This window comes from Lasioglossum baleicum, chromosome 12, assembly GCF_051020765.1.
Source record: "Lasioglossum baleicum chromosome 12, iyLasBale1, whole genome shotgun sequence".
NCBI lineage: Eukaryota > Metazoa > Arthropoda > Insecta > Hymenoptera > Halictidae > Lasioglossum > Lasioglossum baleicum.
The window spans coordinates 1,977,408-2,001,137 of NC_134940.1; the positions used below are offsets into that span (position 1 = coordinate 1,977,408).

Here is a 23,730-nt window from a genome sequence, read left to right on the forward strand (position 1 = left end):
TGGTATCGCTTTTTACCTGATAGTCATTTGTTTCTCGTGTTTCTTTGTAAAACAAACCGGCACAGAAGTTATTTTTTCTTTTCTTTCAACAAACTATATTCTATTTTCATTATAATCAACGTGTTACACTCGGGTAATGTCCCTTGCGAGTTGTATTTGAGCTACTCAATTTGTCATAAATGCATAAAATCCGCAGTCCGTTTATCGGTTTTCAGTTTAAATTAACTAAAACGTGTCTGAACGAATTACAATTTTGCGTATCGTGAAGGATGAATAGACAAAAGACGGTTATAACGATCCCTTGTTGATCGCTGAGGTGGAAACGAGTAGCAACTCCGGAAATGACGTAGCAACCTGCTTCACCCCCTGCATTGAACGCATCCGGAAATCGGCCCTCGAGGATATTAAAAAAGTAACGGGGAGGGACAGGGTGAGCGAGAAAAAGAGAAAGAGAGAAAGAGAGACGGAGAGAGCATACTTCCCTATTGCAGTGAGACTAATTTCATGAAATTACGGAATTTTATCGATGCTAAATCGACCACCCTTCTCTTTGTTCAATTTATATACGTATACGTATACTTCCTGGCACACTCGATTATTCATGGAATACGACCACGCAACAATAAGAATGATCTCGTAGCTATTTCGAAACTTATTTTCTATTTAACTGTAGCAAAGCGTTTGAATATTCGTGACTAGACTGTGGATCTTCATGCGATTAGGGCATTCGAAAATTTTCAAAAAATCCTACGATATAAAATATGACAGAATTTAGTACGATTGTTAATTTTTATTTCAGATCTAAAAAGGCTATTGTTTCTGCTTTCTTAATATTCGTCTACGAAAAGTGAAAATTGCATAAACATCCGCAGTCTATTTATAACTATTACTCATTGATACCTTGTCTCAGTTTTCGGGTCTCGAGGGGCTTTAGTTTTTCTATTGTTCAACTTACTTACTTACTTGTAATTTGCAATAACTAGTACAGTGTGCTATTTCTATACATATAAAATATACCTACGTATATTCTACTATTGGGTTGGCAAGAAAGTAATTTCGGTATTTTCAGGTGAAATGAAAGCCAATTTTTTTATTTAAACACAATGAACTTTCACTAATGATGATGTCCTGAAGTCGCGCTTGGATCAGTTTTTTTGTCGATAAGGACCAGAAAAGTTTTATGAGCCCGGAATTGTGAAGTAAAGAACATCGATTAATTGTAACATCTACATTCTACATTTTATCTCATGGCAAATATTATTTGCTACTCGGGATGATATGATGACGTTACAATTATTGCAAAGGAAATAGTACTGTTGTATTACAGTTCATTGAAACACGAACAATTCGTTTATGCGCCATAACACGTCGATTCTCTCGGTTTCCGTCAAAATAAGATACTTGGACTTGCCATTTTACTTACAAATCGTGGCCATTGAAAGTGGCCATTGTCAGACTTTAATCGTAAACGATTCTTAATAAATAAATAAGATTCTGGTACGCTGTTATTTTATTATTTCTGTATATATAACGCAACTTCTACAATTAAAACAAAATATTATTATATGTATTCAAATATACATAATATATATATATATATGTATTCAAATATACATAATATATATATATATGTATAATAGGATATTATATTTATTATAAAATACACAATAATGTCCATAGAAAAACAAATATAAATGGCAGAAATTGTTCTTATAGGATATAATCAAATTGTTTGTAATTTTATTGTCATATAAGACGAATGTGGAAATTTATATTTTTTAACTAATTGTTGCCGGCTGTATGCTTAACAATAGGCTTCGAATATTACGTATTTGCAGGATGTTATAAATTAATAACAACAGGGCGGTATAAATAATAGAATGTATTTTAAATATTTCATAAAAAGTATTACAGATGTTTATAAGTAAAAAATGCTTATCGTAGTCTTAATCAAGGCACTTGTATTTACAGAGTTTTACTCATTGTACTGTTTTGCATGTCGAATAATTTACGACGTACCTACTTATATGCGACCGTATCGTTTCCGTTATCGCGTCAGCTTACAATTAAGTTGGAGGAACGTCATTACAACGTTGTTAACATTACTTCTCGTTCAATTAAATTACATTGTTCAAGTACTTTATGCTAACGCAAATTCTAATTGACTTCGTCGCAATTAAATGGCAATAAAAGCATGATACATGAGACAAATTGACGTAGAATTCATAACAATATCATACAGGCTAAGTAAGTATAATAGTTTATTTTTTTCATGTATTATGTATTGTTAATACTGAACGAATGAAAGGTAAACATTTGTACAGTAGTTCGTTTCTATGTTACCCATAACATTGTAAATAACACATTGATCGCCATTTATCAAATTCCAGAGTAACAGTCACAAATGTATGTTATTTATAACCCTGAATATTCGCTGTGATTTCCGAAGAGCAATTGTAAAAATATACACACGTTCCGATTAAAAACCAATTGTTTATGAATACCGACAGTCGCGGTGTTCATTAAATAATCGGAAGTATAAACATTTTTCCGTTGGCACGCAAATCTAAGTTTTTAAGCGTGTCGCTTTCATACGCATAGATTACATATGCAGGATTTTACATGTATATGGAACAAAACTAGACAAAATTCGGAACTTTCCATCTATATTTATAAATACGTTATTAAGCTCCCAGATAGCACACGATTTAGTTTACGTCTATTTTAGGTTTTTGAAAGTCTTACGTCCTAGGAGGACGTCTTTAAGACTATAAACAGTGTGGTTTTTACATACGGATAATCTAGCAGTACATATTAGCATTGGTATTATTTGGTCGAGTTAGTGTTTTTGCTTCAATGTCAATTACAATTTCAATTCCAATTCCAATTTCAATTTCAATTTCAATTCCAATTTCGCTTCCAATTTCAATTCCAATTCAAATTCCAATTTGAATTTCAATTCCAATTCGAATTCCAATTTCAATTTCAATTTTTATTGTGATTTTAATTGCAACTGTTATACTTTTATTACGCTTCTTATGTCAATTCCACATGCGTTCTTCTGATAAAGGTTTAACTTTAAACTCGTTTTTGTCAAAATCTATTTTTACTCTTCCCGTCTTTTATAATTCAAATAACATTTATGGACCTTTAAGACTTCTCAGGGACGTCTTAAAATCCTCCCGAATGTCCGACGAACGTTTCCTGAACGTGTTTTCGACGTCAAGCAGACGTCTTAAAGTCGTACCGATTTCCAACACAAGATTCATTCAGGACACGTTCGGAAGACTTTCGTGGGACATTCGGAACGTCTTCGAGACGTCGTTGTGCTATCTGGGCTAAACAAATTATTTTCATGAAGAAGTTTACTCTTGTTTGAAATATATAAGCTGCACCATACACGTATATTTTATAAAAAGAAAAACATTATTTAGATTGTGATAAATTAACGAAACTAAACTTGGTGCGCGAAAAGGTGTGCACAATCGAAGCACTGGAGAAGGTTAATAAACTCGGTACAATCGCATCACTTGGCTAGCATCTAAAATTTCTTCCGGCAGCTTATATCTTTTAACGTGTCATGCATTTTTCATGAAAAAAATTGTATAACTTGGATGGCTGTGTATACAGGGTGTCCGAAAAATGTTACAGTTCCTTCAAGGGGGAGATTCCTACGGTAATGTGAAGAAACTTTTTCCTCTGGGAAAATGTTCTCCGCGGTTTCGTTACGGACTTATCGACGAAAAACAGCAGCGACCAATCGCGGTACACAGGTCTCAATGAGCGTGGAGTTGGGATTGGCCGAGCCGGAATCCGTCCGCAGTAGTCGCGCTCTGATTGGTCCACACATTTTTCGTTAATAGCTCTTCAAAGAAGCCGCGAAGAATATTTTCGTAAAGGAAGAAGTTATTTCAAATGACCTCAGGAACCTTTTCAAGGAAATACAATATTTTTGGGACATCCTGTATATGCAGATAGTACAAAATGCTGCGTATGGCATATGTACAAATACAAAATTGGAAATTGATGTCTGAAGTTGTTCAATTCTTTTTTAACGGACGACATCGGATAGGATTAGTAGTTTACTCTACTAGGTAGTTTACAAATTAGAAAACGTCACTTAAATACTTGTTCAAAAACCACTTCGAGTAGAAAAAATAGTCTCGCCGCTTTATAAAAATCGAGATAAATTCGGTTAAGGCACATGTAGACATTAATATCCTTCGATTTCATTGCGCAAAGACATTGTGTCTCGCTGTCCGCGATGAGAAGTTTTTAAATTATTTATTAATTGTACTCTTAAATAACGTAGTACTCATTTCGGGAAAATATCGATGCAGCTCGAGTACCCTCGAGAACGATCAAACATTATTCTATGAATCCGCGTTCTGTTTATTGCTTGCTTCGTTGACATTATTATTATTATTATTATTATTATTATTATTATTATTATAAAAGGCACCTATCAACGATAAATATGCGTTCCTATTATTTACATACGTCTTGAAATTCATAAAATATCATTTTCGAATTTGGATATATATATTTCCATAAAACAACTGCCCACTTGGAATAAGGACACGTGACTTCAACGTAAACATAGTTGCATTGAAAATATGTCCATTAACTTTTTACTTCGAGCAATTTTATATATTTTATTCGAACGTTGAGCAATTTATTAAAGGAAGGAGAATTTTACAGATTAATCGAAATAAATTGCTGTTAATGGTCACACGTGTCAGGTCCAACCTCATTCACAACGAACAGTATAGTCAACCAGATTTTACATAGAGATTACAGTGCCCATGAAAATCATCGGTCATAAAAATTTTATTGAAACTTCATCGTCAGGTAGAGCTTACACCTATTCGCACATATGATTCCTGGTGCCCCCCCCCCCCTAGGTGAGCAAATATACGATGTGAATAAAGTTTCCTGTAGATTACTACCCCTGGCACAAATTGTATTCATACGAAATCGCTGAATTGATTATTTGAGCGTATACAGCTTGAGACTTGATCTCAGGAAAACCCTCGGGTTCGTGCTATTTCTTAGATCCTATGTGGTCCTACTATTTCTTCGTGACCTTGACGGCCGCGCCGAACGTAAACAAGAGAACCACTTCGATCAAGGCTCTACTGTACCAAGTATGAAAAATATAATACTGGTTGTACATTGTATTAGACAAATATGATATAAAAGCTAATGAGAGATATTTTCGAAAAATATTAATAAAATCATGGAATATACTTTAGAAAAATATTAATAAAATCACGGAAGAAAAACAGCACAACGAAGCAATAGAACACGCTTCTTTACATTTTTAACGGTAAAACAGATAATAATTGGCATTGCCGTAAAAGTGTTCTAAATGTTTGGGGGTGATGAAACACTTTCGGGAATCCGTGTTTAATTTGCACATTCTATAAATTATAAAAAAAAAACGAACATACCCATTTTCGTATTAATATTTTCTTTATAAGTTTTTGCAATTGCCTTTAGATATGAATAGCTATAGCGATGATTTGTTTGATCAAATAATTTTTGGCCAGGGATAGTATCTCGAATCGTCATGAATATTATAAAAATTTGAATGAGAAAATAGAATGTTTAGATGAGTAAATATGCATAAAAATTACTGTGGATCCGATCGAACGTCGCTCTATCACATTTTCTGTTACCATTTTCTCTCGAGAATGAAGTTCCGCCTATCTCTGTTACCAGGTAAATTTGCAAATTTTATACTCGAACCGATCACAACGGGAAGATACGCGAACTGATGTACTTCGCGAATTTGTTAATCGTATCGATACATTTGATGCGAGAAACGGTTCGGTACGGAATGATGTTAAGGATTTCCTGGACGCGTGATCGAGAAGAAGAAACGGAAAGACGTCGTAGGCAGTGCTGTCTACCCTGAGGAAGTACTGTGTGCGGTAAGTACATTTTGTTGTCTGTTTTTGTCGTTTGTCTTTAGCAAACATCCGATCTCGAATGAAATCGCATTCAATCCTTCCTCTGTGCTTCGTGAGATCGATTCTGCGAGACTCCAGCTTTTCAACGAACCTGTAACAGAGAAGAAACCGCAAATGAACCTCGAATGTGCTTCCTTGGGAGGATAGATTCCTGAGATCACTCGAAGTAACTTTTGCCTTTGCGAAAATGTTCACCGCAGTTTCGTTGAGGATTTCAAATAAAGCACAGGCTCCGTTGAACGTGGCGTTGCCTTTCATTAATAACTCAACAAGTTACTTCAAATTATCTCAGGAATTTCACCTTAGAACAGCGGTTTCCAACCGGGGAGGCGCCAAAATTTTTAATAAAAAATTAATGTTCATACCATAATATCTACAAATAAATAAACTTCATATCGTAACGTAACAGTACAAATTCAGTGAAGTAATGTTTATCTTTATTTTTCTTACATTTTTATACATTCATTTGAGCCCTATTAAAAAATTATCCGGAGCTGAAGATTTTTAAAATGACGCCTTTGCAAACGCTCCGTTTCTGTTCAGCGAATCGCGTATGCAAAACAGTTGTGACAAACTAAAGATATTCGCGATCAATTAGTTTCTCGGTTGCGAGTTTAAATAATTCAGCAGTCCATGTAATTCATTAAAAATTAAATAGCGTTCTTTTAAACTAATTTTTCCAAACGCTTTTTTCAGTATTGCAACAGGTATTTCTAAATTAACGAACTTGGCCGTATTAACGAGGGACAGAGAAATAGTCGCGGTAAGAATTTTCCCCAGCACCTAACGATTTTGCAAGAAGGAAACGGTACTTCAGCTCCCAGGAACCGTCCCTTCGAAATTTATTTCGGAAATCAGCTTCCGTGTCGTCGTCGTGATTTTAGGATGTCCTGAGGGAAATAATAGGGACAAGGGATCCCATGGCATTATACCGGGGACATCGACCCATCTGACTATTGTATTTCTTCCGAACGCGGAGGTCTTTATTTACCTGGATCCGCAAGAATTAAATACGGAAACGCAGAAATCTCACAGGCATGACCTTACGGTTCGTGGGAAAATACACTGTGTACCGAAAAAGATCAGGAAAATTCCAGTCAGTCAGCGACAGACCGTTAATTTTCGGGCCCTGGGCTAACTGGACCCCACTGTTTGGGGGCCCTACCCAATTAACTCAAATTAACTCAAGTACCAACCACATTTTTGTATCATCTTTTTTCTCAAATTTTTGAATCGACAACGAAAGTGACACTGTTTATATTAAACATTAAACTCTCTGTTATATTCGGTTGTAGCAAAAGTTTGTTTTTGAATGAAAGTTAAGATATTTATTCATAGATTTATTCAATAATATATTAGGTTGTCTCAAAAGTTTCTTTCGGAATGTGTTCCTTTAATGTTGCTAAATAAATATAAACAATGCGATAATCTTTACGTTAATGTTTTAGTACTTTCGAAATTTGCATTGTGCGCATGAATCGAAAACCAACTTTTGGGACAACCTAATATTTATTTAGCAATATTAAAGGAACACATTACGAAAGAAACTTTTGGGAGAACCTAATGTAACTTATTATGTTATTGTGTGTATAATATAAAAACCTACGGATATATAAATATCTTAATTTTATCTGTGAATTTTGATTTAAAAACGCTACGAACTTTCGTTCCAACCTAATACATATTATATGTACATATGTACACATACATACATAAAATAATTTCAATTTTAAGATTAGATCGATAACGAAATATCTCGAGTAAATCTGACTGTAGGATTTCGTCACCTGCATTTATATTTTATATTTTGTGTCAAGATATTACGATAAACAGTAAACTTGTTATTATTATGCTGACTAATTACGTTTCATTTATTCAATATTTACTTCAGTGAAAGTATACGCTTTATATTTTAAGGCTTGCACGCTGTCCGAAACACTGCTACATATAACTCACTCTACACTCTACATTTTTCTAATAGTCTTGTATCCACGACAAAAAAAGATCCGACATGTTTCTTCGACTGAAGGAATAATAAGTGGTGTTACAACGCTCGCCTGTTGTTCTTCTTCTTCGACTTGCATCGTAACGAACAGAAAAATTTAAAGGACTGTCATGCTGGTAACCCGCATGCGTGCTATCTTATCAATAAACATTACCAGCATAGAAATGTGACTGTGTCGCATCAGCAGTGACGCGCGCGACGCGACGCGACGGTTCAGTATAATAATACCGTCTGTAGATTAAACATTTGCAGCGAAAAACAAGAAAACCAAGTCTGAAATTCGTCACAAGACTAGTAACATTATTGTCAAATTGATTTGTTGTCGAATATGTAATACTACAGCATCACTGTAAATCAATTTTCAACTTTCTTTTTGGAGAGTTCCAGCATCTGTTCGGATATAATAAATAGAGAGCGGATTTAATGCATTTATGGGAAAAATGAATAGGTGTAATTTAAGACAGTACTTATTCTAACTTATCAAACATACTAAGGGGAAAAATAAATGTCTGCTTCACTCCAGTTCGTTGAAATTCGGCTACAAAATTTTTATCTTGCATTAAGATCCCCCCTGTCTAATAGTAAACTATAATAAATAAGTCTTCTAGTGATGGAAATGTTTATAAGAACAATGTATATATTACTATTGCCAATTTCAAAATATTAAATACCCTGTAGAACTAACATTTTGTCGTTCTGGTGAAAAATATGCAGTTGCGTGTAATAATAATAGGATCCTTAAAAAATTTTTTTCAATTTTAGAATCTCTCTTTCAGAGGCTTACATCTTGTTCCTTATAGGAGTTGTAAGATATTCAGATATCCTTTATCGCGTTGCACTCGAAAAATACTAACTACAGTGGCCGAAATAATGATGGTTTTAATTGATATCACTAAATGTATACAGTACTTGCAATTGGAAAATTCCATAATACTTCATAAAAGAATTCAGTGGGTATAGATGTCTTTAAAAATTGATTGTTATGATAATGTAGCCAACTTATGCAAGTTGCTCTAACAATTTGATCACCCACCCGGTGTACTATTGCAACAGTTGATAAAAACGTATATTTGTACAATACAGAAAGAAATAAAGAGAACATAAAGACTTATTTTCTCAGCTTAAAGGCTGACTAGAATGATTCTACTGTTGAATTGAAATTATTTAAATTCCTGCATTTATGTTCGTTGACAGCTGTTGCATAAAATTGAGTCGTGAAATCGACAAAATATCGAAGAATTATCCCCTCGTTAAAGGTTATAGTTGTCTTGCCAAATTTTCGAAAGTTTTACAAGCGGCAACATAAACCTCGACGTATTAAATAAATTAACGCGGTGATCGGTTAATGGTGAAACTTGATCGAGCACATTTTTGCATGGTAAAGATAAACACACTGACACGATTTCGTTACACTTTCTTGCAAATAACATCCATTACGCCCGTCCGTGTAACATTTGTAACTATCATTTACAAGTAAATGTAATCGCGTGCTGTATGTCACGTGTCCCGAAGAAAAATATAACCGATTAACGCGGCGGGGTTAAAGCGCCGCTGCACCTTTACCAACCACGAGAAATTTTACCGGACCCACCAAGCGACACGGGATCATTGGTTAAAGAAGAAATTTTGTCGACCCATTTCCGGCTTAACTGCGTAAGCAATATTAAATCATATCTCGTTAATAATGTAATTACTAAACTGCGGACTTTATGCATTCGTGAGAAAAATGGTGGCTGTAATTTTTCAGACAGTCGAAAGATTAAAAGAATTCATTGGAACGATTGAGCAAAGAAATTCCTGTATGGTTCCACTGTGTATTGCAGCAATCGGTGCAAATCATTTTTATTTTGGATAAAAGTCTGCAGTCTGTTTAGTACTATGTAAATCACAGTCATCATAGAGGCTTATACATATTTTTCACTTATCATATTCTCCATCATATTGTTGTGACAATTTTTGGTTTTATTTAGAAGACTGACTAATTTGTTATGTAAAAGACTGCTTCGATTGTTTAATAAAGTTTACTTAACAGTGTTTTGAAAACTTCACATTGTTTACTTAATTGTTCACATTCATTTGGAAAATTCACCTTTATAATAGTTTGTACAATTTGTTCTTCGTACAATTTCCATTTCAAATGCATTATATATATGTATAATTTTGTTTATGAATCCTTATTTTGTGATAAAAATTTGATTATCAATTTGAGGATGTGAGATTAGATTTAACGTTCACGTAATAACAATGGCGATTTGCGAAATAGAGATTATGGCGTTCCCATGCAGAAATCGAAAAAAAGTGGAGCACAGTCGGGGAGCCACAAATAGAAATTATGCTTTCGTTAGAGTCGTGCGCTGCACACGTGCCGTGCAGCCATTCAGATAATAATATTTTATGCATGTGCACGTATCGACTTGCAACTCGGCTGAAGTTGTTCGAAGTCTGCCATAAGGCGCCTGGCGTTTTCTTAACATATGGGTGGCGAGCGAGTGTTCGTCGAAAAAAAGATTCCAGACAATAATTTCAATACTGAAAACCCCAAAACAGCTTTGCGCTCAAAATTGCATTCACAACATGACTTATTGTTAATGCGAAACAGGGCATTAATTAATTGTTTTCGAACATTATCAGTTAACTTTGTCACTAGACTGCAGATCTTTATGCATTTCTGTGACAAAAATGGGTACGTATTATACAATATACATAAAGCAATGGACATATTGAAAAGATTTAGGGACATCATCAGTGCATTATTGGGTCGGCAACTAAGTTCGTTCGGTTTTGTGATTTATTCCACGCTAAAAAACCGAACGAACTAATTTGCCGACCCAATAGTTTCGGCTTAATAAGTTAATTAAAAAAAGTAACAAGTCTCTATTTGGCTCCTGTGTCTTGGAATGTATATGCAAACAATTTATATTTTGCATAAAGATCCGCGCTCTATTTATCACAATGTAATTAGGTATATGAACTATGACAGAAAACATTCAATCAAATTTTTCGAACACATATTAAAAATAGTAATTTCATCACTAATTAATATATTTTTCCACGTCGATGTGCGAACAATTATGAGTGATAATTTATGTGACCTTGCGTAAAATTATAGTCACTGAATTCGGAATGAAAGGGACTATCATCGAAGGTGTGTAAAAATCGGTGGTCCCACTTAAAAAAATGAAGGTGACCTTGATCTCTTAAAAAAGAATTAAATAAAAACAAACCATTTTTTTGGTATCGTGTGAGCCCCATTTTACCATATTCAACTTTCTCCTCGAGACATTTCAATGTATCTTTTCAAAAAATATCGAAGATATTTGCGGTGAAAACGTTAGGTTGGGTTAACACCCTGCTGCCTGTGTATAGCACTTGTACATTCGTAACCTCGTATAAGGTTTTCACTTCACAAAAACCATACTATTCAAGACAGACTTTTGTTGCCATGTGGCTAGCACTGCGATTAAGAAGTACGAGTGGACGACTACCATATGTCACATAGAAAACTGGAGAATAGGGTTCCACTTTAGAAATCCGCTTTATTTCTGCTTCTCGTATACTACTAAACTAAAATGAAAATCCGCTACACGAATATGACAACACAGAAATGTTTATATCAAATAACTATTTCATGTTCATGCTGAAATACATATATGTACATATACATATGTATATCTTATGAATTTCAGGCATACGATAGATATAAATCTTCTCCTTTTTTAGTTAATTGCGAACTACAAAGAAAGTTCTAATCACTGAAACCGTAAATTAAATCGCAGGGCAACGAGTTAATAACATATTTACAAACATAGATAGGATGTTCCGAATTTTTAACTTGATTTTTCCAGTTATGTATATATTTAAAATCCTAAAAATTTTTCAACTCTCCTATTTTGATTAATATAGTTGCCAATGCCCCGTCAAGTTGTTCTCCATCTCTTCGTCTTACTCGACTTCGACATTCTCTTTATCGAGCACTGTCCCGCGATAGACTTGCGAACGTAATTGATTCAGCCAATAGCATGAATACGATCACCGCATATGTAAAACACAAGTATCCCGTTGATCTCTTTCTCCGTTTACCCCGTTCAACTGCCTCGACTTCACACAAGAGGAATTCTCTCTCCGTCAATCATACAAATTAAAATAATGTTCCGCTTCTGGCAACAACCAGGCCACCTTCTTTCTTTACGGCCCGGTCCGACCCGGCTCGGCGCCGAACCGAGCATCGTTTCACGAGAAATTTCGGAATACCAGACCGGCGCGGCGTAGTTCCCGAAGAAAGTACCAATAAAAATGAATATCCTAGGGAGCAGCGAGTCTCACGCGAGACCGAACGAGCGACCGAGCAATTCCCGACAATTATAAAGTGAGGTCATCTACGAAATTTACGAGATGCGTCGCCGCGGCAAATTAATTTAATAAATTCGTTCCTTGGCTCCCGGTCACGTTGATATCGTCCTGTTAGCCGCGCGGCCATCACCATCGTGCTTCTTTCAATACTTGACTAGCTTTCCTCGGCTTAAACCCTTCTGTAGTCAACCAGAATATGTTCACTGTTGTTGGACAACCGGTGTAACCGGGTGGTAACCCAGGCGTTCCAATTCGATTAACACAACTAATTAACTAATTAACAACATTGTAGACTTTACTCTAATGCAGGCGAAATTTTTATGTGGAGAAGTCTAACAGTCTAGGTAGAATAAAATTTGTTGAACGTATAGGCGACATATGCGTGATCTATGGGGAGGAAACGGATCAATGGCGGGCAATTGGAAACCCGAAAGATTAAGAAAGGTCTAGAACCGAGATATTTTAGGGATACCTAGCATATGGCGAAACGGTGAACCACTTCCGTTTATGGGCGCCCACACTTGCCCTTGATGTAGCATCACGTCGGAACGGATCGAGCTAGCGTGAAGTTGAAATTTCTCTGTCACGTGTTCTCTGGAACAACTTACTTCTTGAGCGGCAGTACAAGTACGCACTTACACGTAATCTTATCGCGAGATAAAAGCAACTCCCCGCAGCTACGTACTTCAAGGAATCATTCTACCTTGTCGGCTTCAGAAAAGTGGGTTCTTTTTTAATACTTCTGAAGATTTGTATAGACAAACTCGCGAAGAAACGTCGCAGCTTGTGGTCTTAAAATGGAACGCTTCTCGTTTTCCTTGAAACGAGATTTTCCGAGCTGGTGTACACAGTGTCCCATAAACGCATAATCCAATTACTACTATTAATCATCAATCTTGCCAAACTTGGCCGGAATTATAAATAAGTTCGTCTTTGCAATATGTTTCTAAGGGTTAAAACAGAAACCAGTCTATCGCCAGCCAGAACTTTTAGCTTCGATAACTTCCTAACGAATAAGTTTAGGGCATCAGTATCTTAGCACTTTTATGTAGAGCACAACAAACTGCATCGATTGGAGCAGTCAAAAATGTAGGTTTCCATTTTTAAAAAAAGTGCAGCTGCATTTTTCTGATGCACCGATGTATATTCTTGTATACTCTTGTATATTTTTGTATATTCTTGTATATTCTAGTATACTCTATTATATTCAAGTATATGTGTATTACTTTGTACTAATGATATGACTGCATCTATTCAAACTTTGATACAATTTTTATTATACTATGTGCTGCAATAAAGAAGTTTATTCGATGAAAAGGTGCTTATAATTTCAGTAATTGCGTACTCCGTAGAAAACAGTAATTCAGTAAAAAGTTCCACGTATTAGTATTTCTAATCGATAGTTGTATGTAGTCGTTTAAATGAAGTTATAAAAGATCAGGCGCGGTAAGAGGTTAACACTCTTTTGTCTGGCCTACGGAATAATAACACGCGGGGCCAAGTGTCACGTCAGCACACACTTCGCAAAGTGGTTACAACGCGTAAAGTTTATTTTCGGGAGCGTCGCCGCGCTGTGCCGCGCTGGTCGAGCACGTGTTCGAGAGGAAGCGCCGCGACGAACACGAGTTTCCACTTGGCGTCGCTTCCAGTCGCTTCCTCCGGAGTACACAGTTGTCACGTGCGCCACGACACGACATGGCATGGCGATTCGATCAGCATCCCTGCCGCCCGTTTCAGTCCACTTAAATTACTATGGGGCTCGTCTATTAAGAGCACGCGAGAACGGCGAACAATCGCACGCGCCTCTTTCCTGTTATCGTTTATCCGGTACGCCGATCGATTTTCCGACGAAACCGGAGATATCAGATCGAAGCACTAGGTTGACGGAGAGAGCACTAAAAAATATTTTACACTACTTTATAAAAATAACAAAAATGTGTCCGTCCAAATTCTTATTCGGTTTCTAATAATATACAAATAAAATCCAAAGAAATAAATGTGCTCAATAATGCATCTTTATAATATCAATAATAGTAAATTAAAACTATTAGAACCCGCCATTCTTCTTGAATTTTTTTCTCTGTTCATCCTTTTCTTCTATCTTATATGTATATTTTCCGATAAGTTGCGACTTCATTTTTCATAGTTAAGGATTATTTGTTCAACAATTATTTTAATTCGTTTCGGTTTCATTGAAATATTGTAGAATAGTATATTCATAGAAAAGTTTAATATTAATTGAGGATAATATTAAAGATTTTTGTCATTTTTTTGTGACAAATGCATAAAATCCGGTGTCTACTAATTACAGTTAAGTTACACTAATATTTCGTTATACTAATTACAGTTTTACTAAAATCTGAATCTGCAAATCGCACCAATAAAAGAAGACGAATCTTACCTTTTGATTAGACGTGCGTGAGGCGTTGCGTGTGTTGCTGGTGAACCATCTTGGTCTGCTCCTGTTCCCACCAGCTGACTACGTCCATGAATTCACCAGACTCTGTGATCTCCTGTTTATAATAGAGGGCACCGGAAAAGGTTTCCGGACTGGCGGCGAAAACGGTGGCTGCACCCTCTTCACTGTCTCCGCCACTGTAAGGCGACAGGATTTGCGGCTCCAGATTCTCCTCGTTCTGGCCGTAATACTCCGAGGGCGGCGATGCTACCGAGTTAGGCGAGAGCCGAGAAAAATTATGCGTGCTCGACCGGGTCCTCGGTTCTAGATTCTCTTCGTCTCCCACCGAGGATGCATAATAATCGTGCGGCGAAGGGACTGCTCTTCTATTCGGCGACAACCTGCAAATTCGAACAAAAATTCTTAGCCTTCGCCACCAAAAATCTCTGCAGACACATTCTAGACACTCTAGTCTAGAATCTCTAACTCTGGATACTCTACTCTAGAATCTCTATTCACAAATCTCTGCTCTAGATACTCTACTATAGACACTCTACACTGGATACATACTTTACTCTAAAGATACTCAATTATAGACACTCTACTATAGACAATCTACTCTCTATAGGCCCTCTGCACTGAATACTTTACTCTAAATACTCTACTGTAGATACTGTCCTGCAGTTACTCTACTGCAGACCCTCTACTCTATAGATACTCTACTCTGAACACTCTACTCTAGATACTTTACTTTAGTCACTCTACTCTGGATACTCTACTGTAGACAATTTACTGTAGATATTCTACTGTGTATACCACTGTATACTCTACACTAGATAATCTACTGTAGATATTCTACCGCAGATACTCTACTCCAGACAGCCTACTCTAGACCTCTACAAAATAATAATACCCGTTGAAGTGTTAAATTGTGTATACCTGGACTGTTTCTGTTTCCTGTTGTCCTCGTCTTCGTCCAGCTGTTCCCCGTTGTCCTCTTCGCCGGCGAGGACATCGTCCTCGAGGATCAGTCGTTCTCCGGACCCGTTGTGACTCGAGGAAATAACGCTACTTGTTGGCGAAGGTACGCACTGGCCAACGCCGACAGTGCTATCGTACTCAACGCCGTCGGCTTCCGCTAGTAGCCTCTGAAGGCCCCTGATATACTCCACGGCCATTCTCAAGGTCTCCACCTTCGACAGCTTCTTCCCCCTATCGCCGTAACCTGCTGCGATGTGGCTGGGAATATGTTGCCTCAACGTCGCGAATCCGTTGTTCACTTGTTTCACGCGATTTCTCTCGCGAGCGTTCCTCCTCGCGACTGCAACCGGTGGCGGTTGGCCATTCTTGCCGTGCTTCTTCAGCCTGGAGGGGTCGTACGGTGGCAAGACCGACGTCGAATTCATGTTGCCGTTGTTGTTGTTATTATTATTCTTGGGGACTATTAGGTGCGGTTGGTTGCCGATGATGTTGCTCTCGTTGTCCTGGAGCGTTCTGAGAAGCATCACTTGTTCCTGATCGTTGCCGTTCAGTTGCACTCGGTTACAAAACACCGTGACACCCATAGTCGTCATCATGGCTGTTTATCGTGGCGCGACCGGGAGCCAGGAAGTCATCAAAAAATTCGTTCTTCCGTCGGACAATGTTCACACCATTAAACGATTCGTCTCTTAAAAGTTATGGATCGAGCTCGTAACGTGAGAACAGCCGAGTCGATGGGTAGCTTGTATCGACTCTAATGCTCTTCGAGGACGAGTTTAATTGACGGAATTATAAATAAAGCGCTCTCTTCCCTTCATCGTCTCGGCTATCGTCGACGCAGACGGTTGGACGACTGTTCGATTTGACGCTTAGATCTGGGTCAGAGGATCTATCGATCTCACTCTATAACAATGACGCTGATCAAAAAATATATATCCAGCGAGAAGGAAGCTGTTTCTTTCGTAAAATCTCTTAAAAATCCGAAACAACGTGTTGCCGGTGGCCGAGAAGAATCTGTTCGATGAATCCCCGGCTGTTCGCTCGAATCGCGATAATGCGACGTTTAAACGTTAGCTGGCCAGGCGTCGGAAAGCATGATAGATTTTAACTTTCAATGGACCACGGCTTCTGTACCAAACAACGAAGCTGATGACCCGAACCAAGATCCAATTGTCTCGTTGCCGGTTAAGACTTAAGTAAAGCATGAGGTCACCGTCTATTCTCCTCCACTCGGTCGTCGACTTCGTTGGAAATTATTCTTCAGAATTTCTTCGAATTACCGTCGGCGTTCACGATCGTGATCGTCGTCGCCGAAAACGCGGCGGCGGCGGCGGCGGTGGTTCAAACTTTAACAAATTCCCGCCGCACAAAGGCGTCGGCTCGGTTCGAATCGAATCGGATCGAATCGATATCACAACGTTCTCGAAGGATATCTCGCGGTATACATGTGTGTAGCACCAGAGAAAAGCACTTGAACAATTCTAAATAGAAGATTCAAACGACCTTAATGATCCGTAACGATACAAACAAACGTCGTTCACGTCTTAGCACTATTATTAAGGCACTTGCAACCAATTTTCTTCGTACGTCTAAGGTCACTCGCTCGGTCGAGTATAAGGCACAAATCTATTACAGCTCTCCGAGATCGTTGCTTGGAAGTCGTACGAAAGTTTTCGCAGCGGCGAACGTCACACTGTCACAGTACGTCCGTTCACATAGAGAGATACCGATATCTGCTATCGATCGGAGGCGAAGTATTCCTTGAACAGGAGCATGGTGTTGATCCTCAAAGGAAAAGCTGATTCGGACGTTCGCGCGGCGACATATTCTCGAAGGGAAACGGAGGAAAGGTGAGACGACGACGACGATGATGGGGTGGGGGTGAGACACGCGTCTCGGCCAGCGGGGCAACAAACGATCGAGCAACGTCGAGGGTAAGATCGCGCGGGATTTCCGAAGGTTTCATTCACTTTTTTCTAGTCCAGCAATCGGGATCGATCGGTCCACTTGTCCGATCGCGCGCGGGAGCATCCGATTATTCACTTTGAAAACCGTGTCACCGTTCGATTTCGAATTCCTTCGCGCTATCGAGGCCTCCTTGTTGGAGACACCTGAACCGATCGACGCCTCGGCGTCCCCGGTATCACTTTTTCACAAAACTATTCGCGAGGAATGCCTGCAGCTCGTGATCAGACCTCCGTGCTACGCACCGCATGGCGTCCGCGTTCAGAATGAGCGCGGACATCCGATAGATGGGTTACGTTTCAGCATTTTGCCGCAGTATAGAGTGACGAGGGGCTGGTTCACGGGGGCTGGCGGGGGACACAGGGGGAATTAGGACCTACGAGGGACGGAAACAGGGCGAGAAAGAGAAGAGGAGCGAGACAGAGAGAGAGAGAGAGAGAGAGAGAGAGAGAGAGAGAGAGAGAGAGAGATAGAGTGATAGAGTGAATAAAGGGGCGAGAGGGAGAGAGAGAGAAACGGAAAGAGAGACGCGTGTTGTGCGAAGAGGAAAAGGTGGTGGGGATTTTGAGCACGCGCCGCAGCCCCCTCGTTTCTTCTCCCACGGAACTGAAAAGGGGGACCTAACCATGCGCCATATGCTGAGGGGAGCGTGTGCCAGTTGCGTATATGCGACAGCGCACGCGCGCACGCTTACTTTACGCACGGAATCCATCGGCGGGCAATGTTTCACAAGCAATTATTCTTGAAATTCCTTCATTGTACTCGTTGCCGCGTTTATGCGATATTTATTAAGTACGCTCTAACCCTCTCCAGCACACTGATGTGCGGCGGCGCACAGTGCGCCGAGCCATTGACAAAAATCGAAAAAGTCACTGCTTCGTATAGATTTAAAACCATGTTCATACTATGTCGAAATGTCCAAAAAGGTCATTTTTTGAAAAAAAATTCAAACAATTCAGTAGGAAATTAGTTACAAGCGAATCTGTCGATGTGTCGATCAACGTGCTGGTAAAACATTTTAACTCATTAATAATATCATAAAAAGTATGTAAATGGCTAACGTAGCGAATCCCTATTTCTGTACAGATTATAGATAATTTTTACTTAATATTATACTCTCTTCATGGAAAAATATTCCCTATTATCGATCGTAAATGTTAAATATTTAATTTGATGAGTGAGATGCTTTCGGCGCTACCGTTTCAATCACTTGGTAAATCTAGCAATTTTCCAATAAACTTTCCTTCTTTCCTAACGTTTCGGTTCAGTTTTGAACCTTGTAAACGCAAATTTTTTCTTTGAAAAAGGTTCAAAACTAAACCGAAACGTTAAGAAAGAAGAAAAGTTTATTGGAAAATTGCTAGATTTGACTACGTGATATCGAAACGGTAGCGCCGAAAGCATCATCAAATTAAATATCTCTTCATGGATGTGGTATCTCTTCGAGCTCACCTTACGCGAGTGGTTTAGTTAGTTTTAAATAGCTCTTTACAAAGCTGATGAGCACAATAGGAGAATAGGAGCAGGAGAAGATCTACTTTTGATGCGTTGCGTGTATAATGCACAAAGGGTTGTACCCGTAGGATCCAGCAGTTTTCCTTTTCTGAAAATTAGTAAAAATCAACGACCATAAATCGGATCGATCGTATTTAAGAATATCTGGTTACGGCTTGAATCTGGTGCTCGGGTCAATCGCAGATTATGCAGATCATCCTTAAAGCACTTAAGCCTGAGAAAAACGCACTTTGTCATCGGTATTTTTCAATGCACCTACTCTTGAGTTTGCGTTTCAAGTTTCCCTCCCTAAAAAAGATTTTCAGCCAGTAAAAGGATTATTTCGTTGATCCGATTCTTTCTATCCCTTTGTACACATACCACCGTCAGTTGCGATTACCGATCTACAGGAGAGCAATTTTTCAATGCATCTGTCGTTTGCAATGATCTCACAGTGATCGAGATTCGGATCGGATTAAAAGATACCTTTACTTGCGTTTACAGATCAGCAAACCGCGTAGCTGTTCGAATCGAAATTCATTAGATAGCAGTGAAGCGTGATTATAAGAATATTTTTCTACCAGCGTTAGGAAATTAATCTTTTTTTTCGTTTGAATGTATTTTTGACATAGTTATTGTAGTTTAAACTTAAAAACATTACATTTGAAACTTGAAGAATATTATTTCCAATTTATTAGAATTACCAAGCACAAAATTTCTTTCATCCTATCGTAACGAAGGTTCTCCCATTCGTCAGGCGTTATTCGCAGAGAAAATATCGTCAAACAAGCTTTCTCATCAATTGTTTAAGTACGTTACCATCGCGCGATTGTGCTGCTGGAGCGCAGGGTTCGAAAGGATTTGGCCTAGATCTAGTTTATATTCTGTATACCTAAGCCTGAGAGCTACCCAACCCTAAACTATAATAGGAGGGGCACGATTCAGTTTATAGCGTGAAATATACGGACAACGCGCAATCCCTTACCGGGTCTCATTATAATAATAATTTGCGACCGGATTTTACCATTAGAATTCAGACTGGTCCCGTTTGTGCGTTTTAAAATCGATCCTCCCTACCAAACAATGTATCAATTTGAAATACGCGCATTCGGTGAACTGAATTCTTTAAAAATAAAGAGGTGCCCCCTGAGATGGGTACTATGTACGTTTAAAATTCCATACTCTCATGATCCTTCATGAGTACATACTTCCCCTAATTTTTGCGGAATCTCGAGCATCCACAGTGAATACATATATTATTATACAGGGCGTCCCAAAAATGTTGTACTTCTTTGAAAGAATGAATATCTGAATTATAAAAATTACAATGTAATTCAATTACAATGTTTTTTTATAATTGTACTCCAATCTCGAAATTACGAATTACATTGCAATTTAATTGAATGAAGATCTGAATTATAAATTACAATATCACTGAATTACTTTGTAATTATAATTCTGGAGTGATTCAATTGTAATTCTGCACAACTCTGTTTTCATTATTATGTACATAAATTGATTGTGACGCGCGATACGATAAAAGTTGCGTAAAATCTGAATGGGTGCATGCATCGTTACCGTTTCTATATTAAGCTAATATCGACCGATTTCGGTTGCTCGGTACATTTATCGATCAGTTATCAATGTTTATTCAGATTTAATTGTTTATCCGACGGTGTTCCGTGCACCAAAACTGATCTCCTTCGCCGATAAAAACATTGATTTTACCGATCGGAGTGGTAAGTTTATGAGATGACTTAATACTACACTTTATTTATATTGTTCTATGTCCGAATCGTACGATCAGATTCCACAGCCGGCGCAATCACATCGATAAACATCGATAAAATCGTGGACCCACAATGGCGTCGATAAAGTCACGTAACATGTTGGTCCAGCAACGACAAACAAAATGAAACATTTCTAAAGGCTCGACTAATTCTTGCCACCGTGGACGTTGAACGCCGCGCCGCGCGCTCTGCACCGCACCGCACCGCCTGTGCTTGCGAAAAAAGATATTCTCAGTAAGCAAAACAGTCGAGTAAAAAAGGGTCTTTCGATAAATTATTATCATCCGGATTTACGTATCCAGACAAACGAACTCGAGAATCCGATCGGAGTTACGAAGCTAAGGCCTCGTTCACACCACGTTATATATTATGGAATTTCGGTATTATACGCAGAGTATCGATACGATTATTTGGCCGTTCCGAGTTTGAGAACTTTATATGTGTGTTTGCGCGCGGTCGGGTTTTATTCAGCTCGCACGAAAACATACCGGAGCGCCCGGAACATCTCGTGGCGTCCTGTGACAATGCCACCGCAGGATTTTTAAATTCGTCCGCGTGCATAATCCTCAGAAAGTGCGGCGACGTTCCTCGTATTTCCCTCCTGCGCTGCGTCCCGATCCGACTCGAGATTAAACATTCTCTATCGGGTTCGCGTCACTATACAGGGTGATTTGAAAAACGGCAACACCGAATACAATATAATTCGAATACAGCTCTCTCCAAATTATAGACCAAAACTTTGAAGAAGTGCGATATGTCAAAGATACTAACATGTATAAAGTATTGTAAGAAAATGCACCGTGTTGCTAACGACCTTTGATGTTGAAGCAACATTAAATAAATAAAAAAATTACCTACCTAATATTATATAATGAAAAATCGAACGGGATTGATTAGTCCGCGGTGCCTAAAATGTAACAATTATTAATATTGGACGTAGTATAGTTCCGTATCTTTTAAAAAATATATTTTTTTCCACATAAGTAAGAAAGTCAATAGAAACTGGTTACGTTTAGAGTTCGGTAGTCGCGGTAGTGGCAACGTTGAACACAGACTATGATTTAAGGTAACAAAATGTGAACGCTGCATGACGTGAGAATCCTAGTGATTTTAACTAGCGAGTAATTCTGAAAAGGTTAGTCGGCGAGTGCGAGTAACCCCGAATAGCATAATCTGTTGCTTCTTCGCGATAGTGGTCACGATGGAAAGCACCGCGGGAGCCTGAGAACAGTGAAAAAGCGATAATAACGAGTGGTTCGAACTATACAGTGTGTATAGGTTGTGTCAAGCGAAGGATGCGAATAGTCAACAGGGTCCTAGGCGCACGTTAGAGGGAGAAAGGGATGGATAAAGCTGGGCAGAAAGGGGGTGGGCCGGTGCGGGCCCTTTGTTAGGACGCGTGCCCTTGCACGTGTGCACGACTAATGCATACGCACTTCTGTTATACACCATGCCATGGGGCAGGGGCGGATTTCAAAGCCATAAATTCTTTTTTCAAATCGTTGTCGCTGCCGAAACTTCGTTACCATCGCCCGTGAAAGCAACAAGTATGCCTGCGATCCGATTTCAACGGAAATAATCCATATTCTTTCGAAATACGAGTAGCAATTAACACTTCCCGAACGGATGTTTATTATTTTTCATTGAAACCAGCATTACTAGCATGCTAGTTGCTTATTATTAAATAACTAGACAGAGCGGATTTTATGCATTTATGACAGAAACAAGGAGGGGTCATTGAAAACGGTAAAAACATTAGAAAATGTTACCGTTACATTATTTTCAACTTATTAAACATATTAAGAATGAAAATAAATGTCTATTTCACTCCAGTTTGGTGCAAATTGGGCAAAAAATTTTATTTTGCATAGAGATCCGCAATCTAGATATTACTATATCGAATAATATTTTCGTCGACTAAAAAATCATCGGTCAAAATCGTTGTCGGTGAAATATTGTCGGTAAACATTGTATCGGTGAAACCTGTGTGTCGGTGATTTTCATGAGACCCATTTCCGACAGCAGGGTTATTTGCAGGTAGCATTTGTTTCTCATCGCGATGGCGGTAGCAGATTTTTTTCTTCTCGAAGTTGGAAGTTCGGATGAAAATAATAATCTACAGCGGAGGCTGTTCAAGTGATCGGCATCCGGCTAGAGTCTGGTTCGCTTGATTATTATCATTAGTCACGTACCCTCGCGCAGAATTTTGTCGCATATGCGTCATATTTCTTCGCCGAAGTCTGGCTTCTGCTTCGCGGTGGTATTTTAACCGTAACCGCAAAAAACTCGCGTTAGATCCGTTCGCGTGAATTAAACCGTATAGCTTGGGCTACGTCTCGCGCAAAAAGAGAGACGCGCGCTTCTTCTGCTCCTTTTGCGGTCGGCGGACAAATCCTGGGAGAGGAAACGCCTCAGATTTTTAGCTTCTGCCGATTCGTGACTATGCCGACCGATTACTTCGCCGAAATCAAATGGTTTTAGGAATGTTTACCGTCTTTGAAGTTACGAGAGGCTCAAGCAGGTAAAGGTTGAATATCGAGTCTTACGTTTTGCTCGCAGACATGAAATCGTTCGCGTGTGTCTATATAAATACGTAGGTATACAATTTAATCTGAATAAATAACTAATTAATTTTAAATATTCAAAACAGGGTGAAGTTGAAATGAAAACGGTGGAATTGATTTGCAAAAGGGTGAATTTCGACTGCGAAACCTATGTTGGCATAAATTTCACTGATTTCTGAGAAAGTTGATAAAATTGTCTTTTGGCCAG

General features: G+C 38.5%; 1 protein-coding gene across 1 annotated transcript; it reads right to left on the minus strand.

Moving 5' to 3' along the window:
- Positions 1-1,749: 1,749 nt before the first annotated feature.
- On the minus strand, positions 1,750-17,998 carry LOC143213993 (uncharacterized). The gene is made up of 3 exons (XM_076434448.1): positions 15,668-17,998; positions 14,732-15,129; positions 1,750-6,066 (listed from the first exon to the last, which is right to left on the minus strand). Exons 1-2 carry the CDS (start codon positions 16,303-16,305, stop codon positions 14,739-14,741), a joined length of 1,029 nt encoding a protein of 342 aa, XP_076290563.1. The 5' UTR covers positions 16,306-17,998; the 3' UTR covers positions 1,750-6,066; positions 14,732-14,738.
- Between the last annotated feature and the right edge of the window lie 5,732 nt (positions 17,999-23,730).

What these genes read in the sequence shown, in the direction of transcription:
- LOC143213993 (XM_076434448.1), bottom strand. Translation starts at nt 16,305, where the DNA reads ATGATGACGACTATGGGTGTCACGGTGTTTTGTAACCGAGTGCAACTG. An exon ending in AGGAAACAGAAACAGTCCAG is followed by an intron (nt 15,130 to 15,667) that starts GTATACACAATT and finishes TCGAATTTGCAG; the next exon opens with GTTGTCGCCGAATAGAAGAG.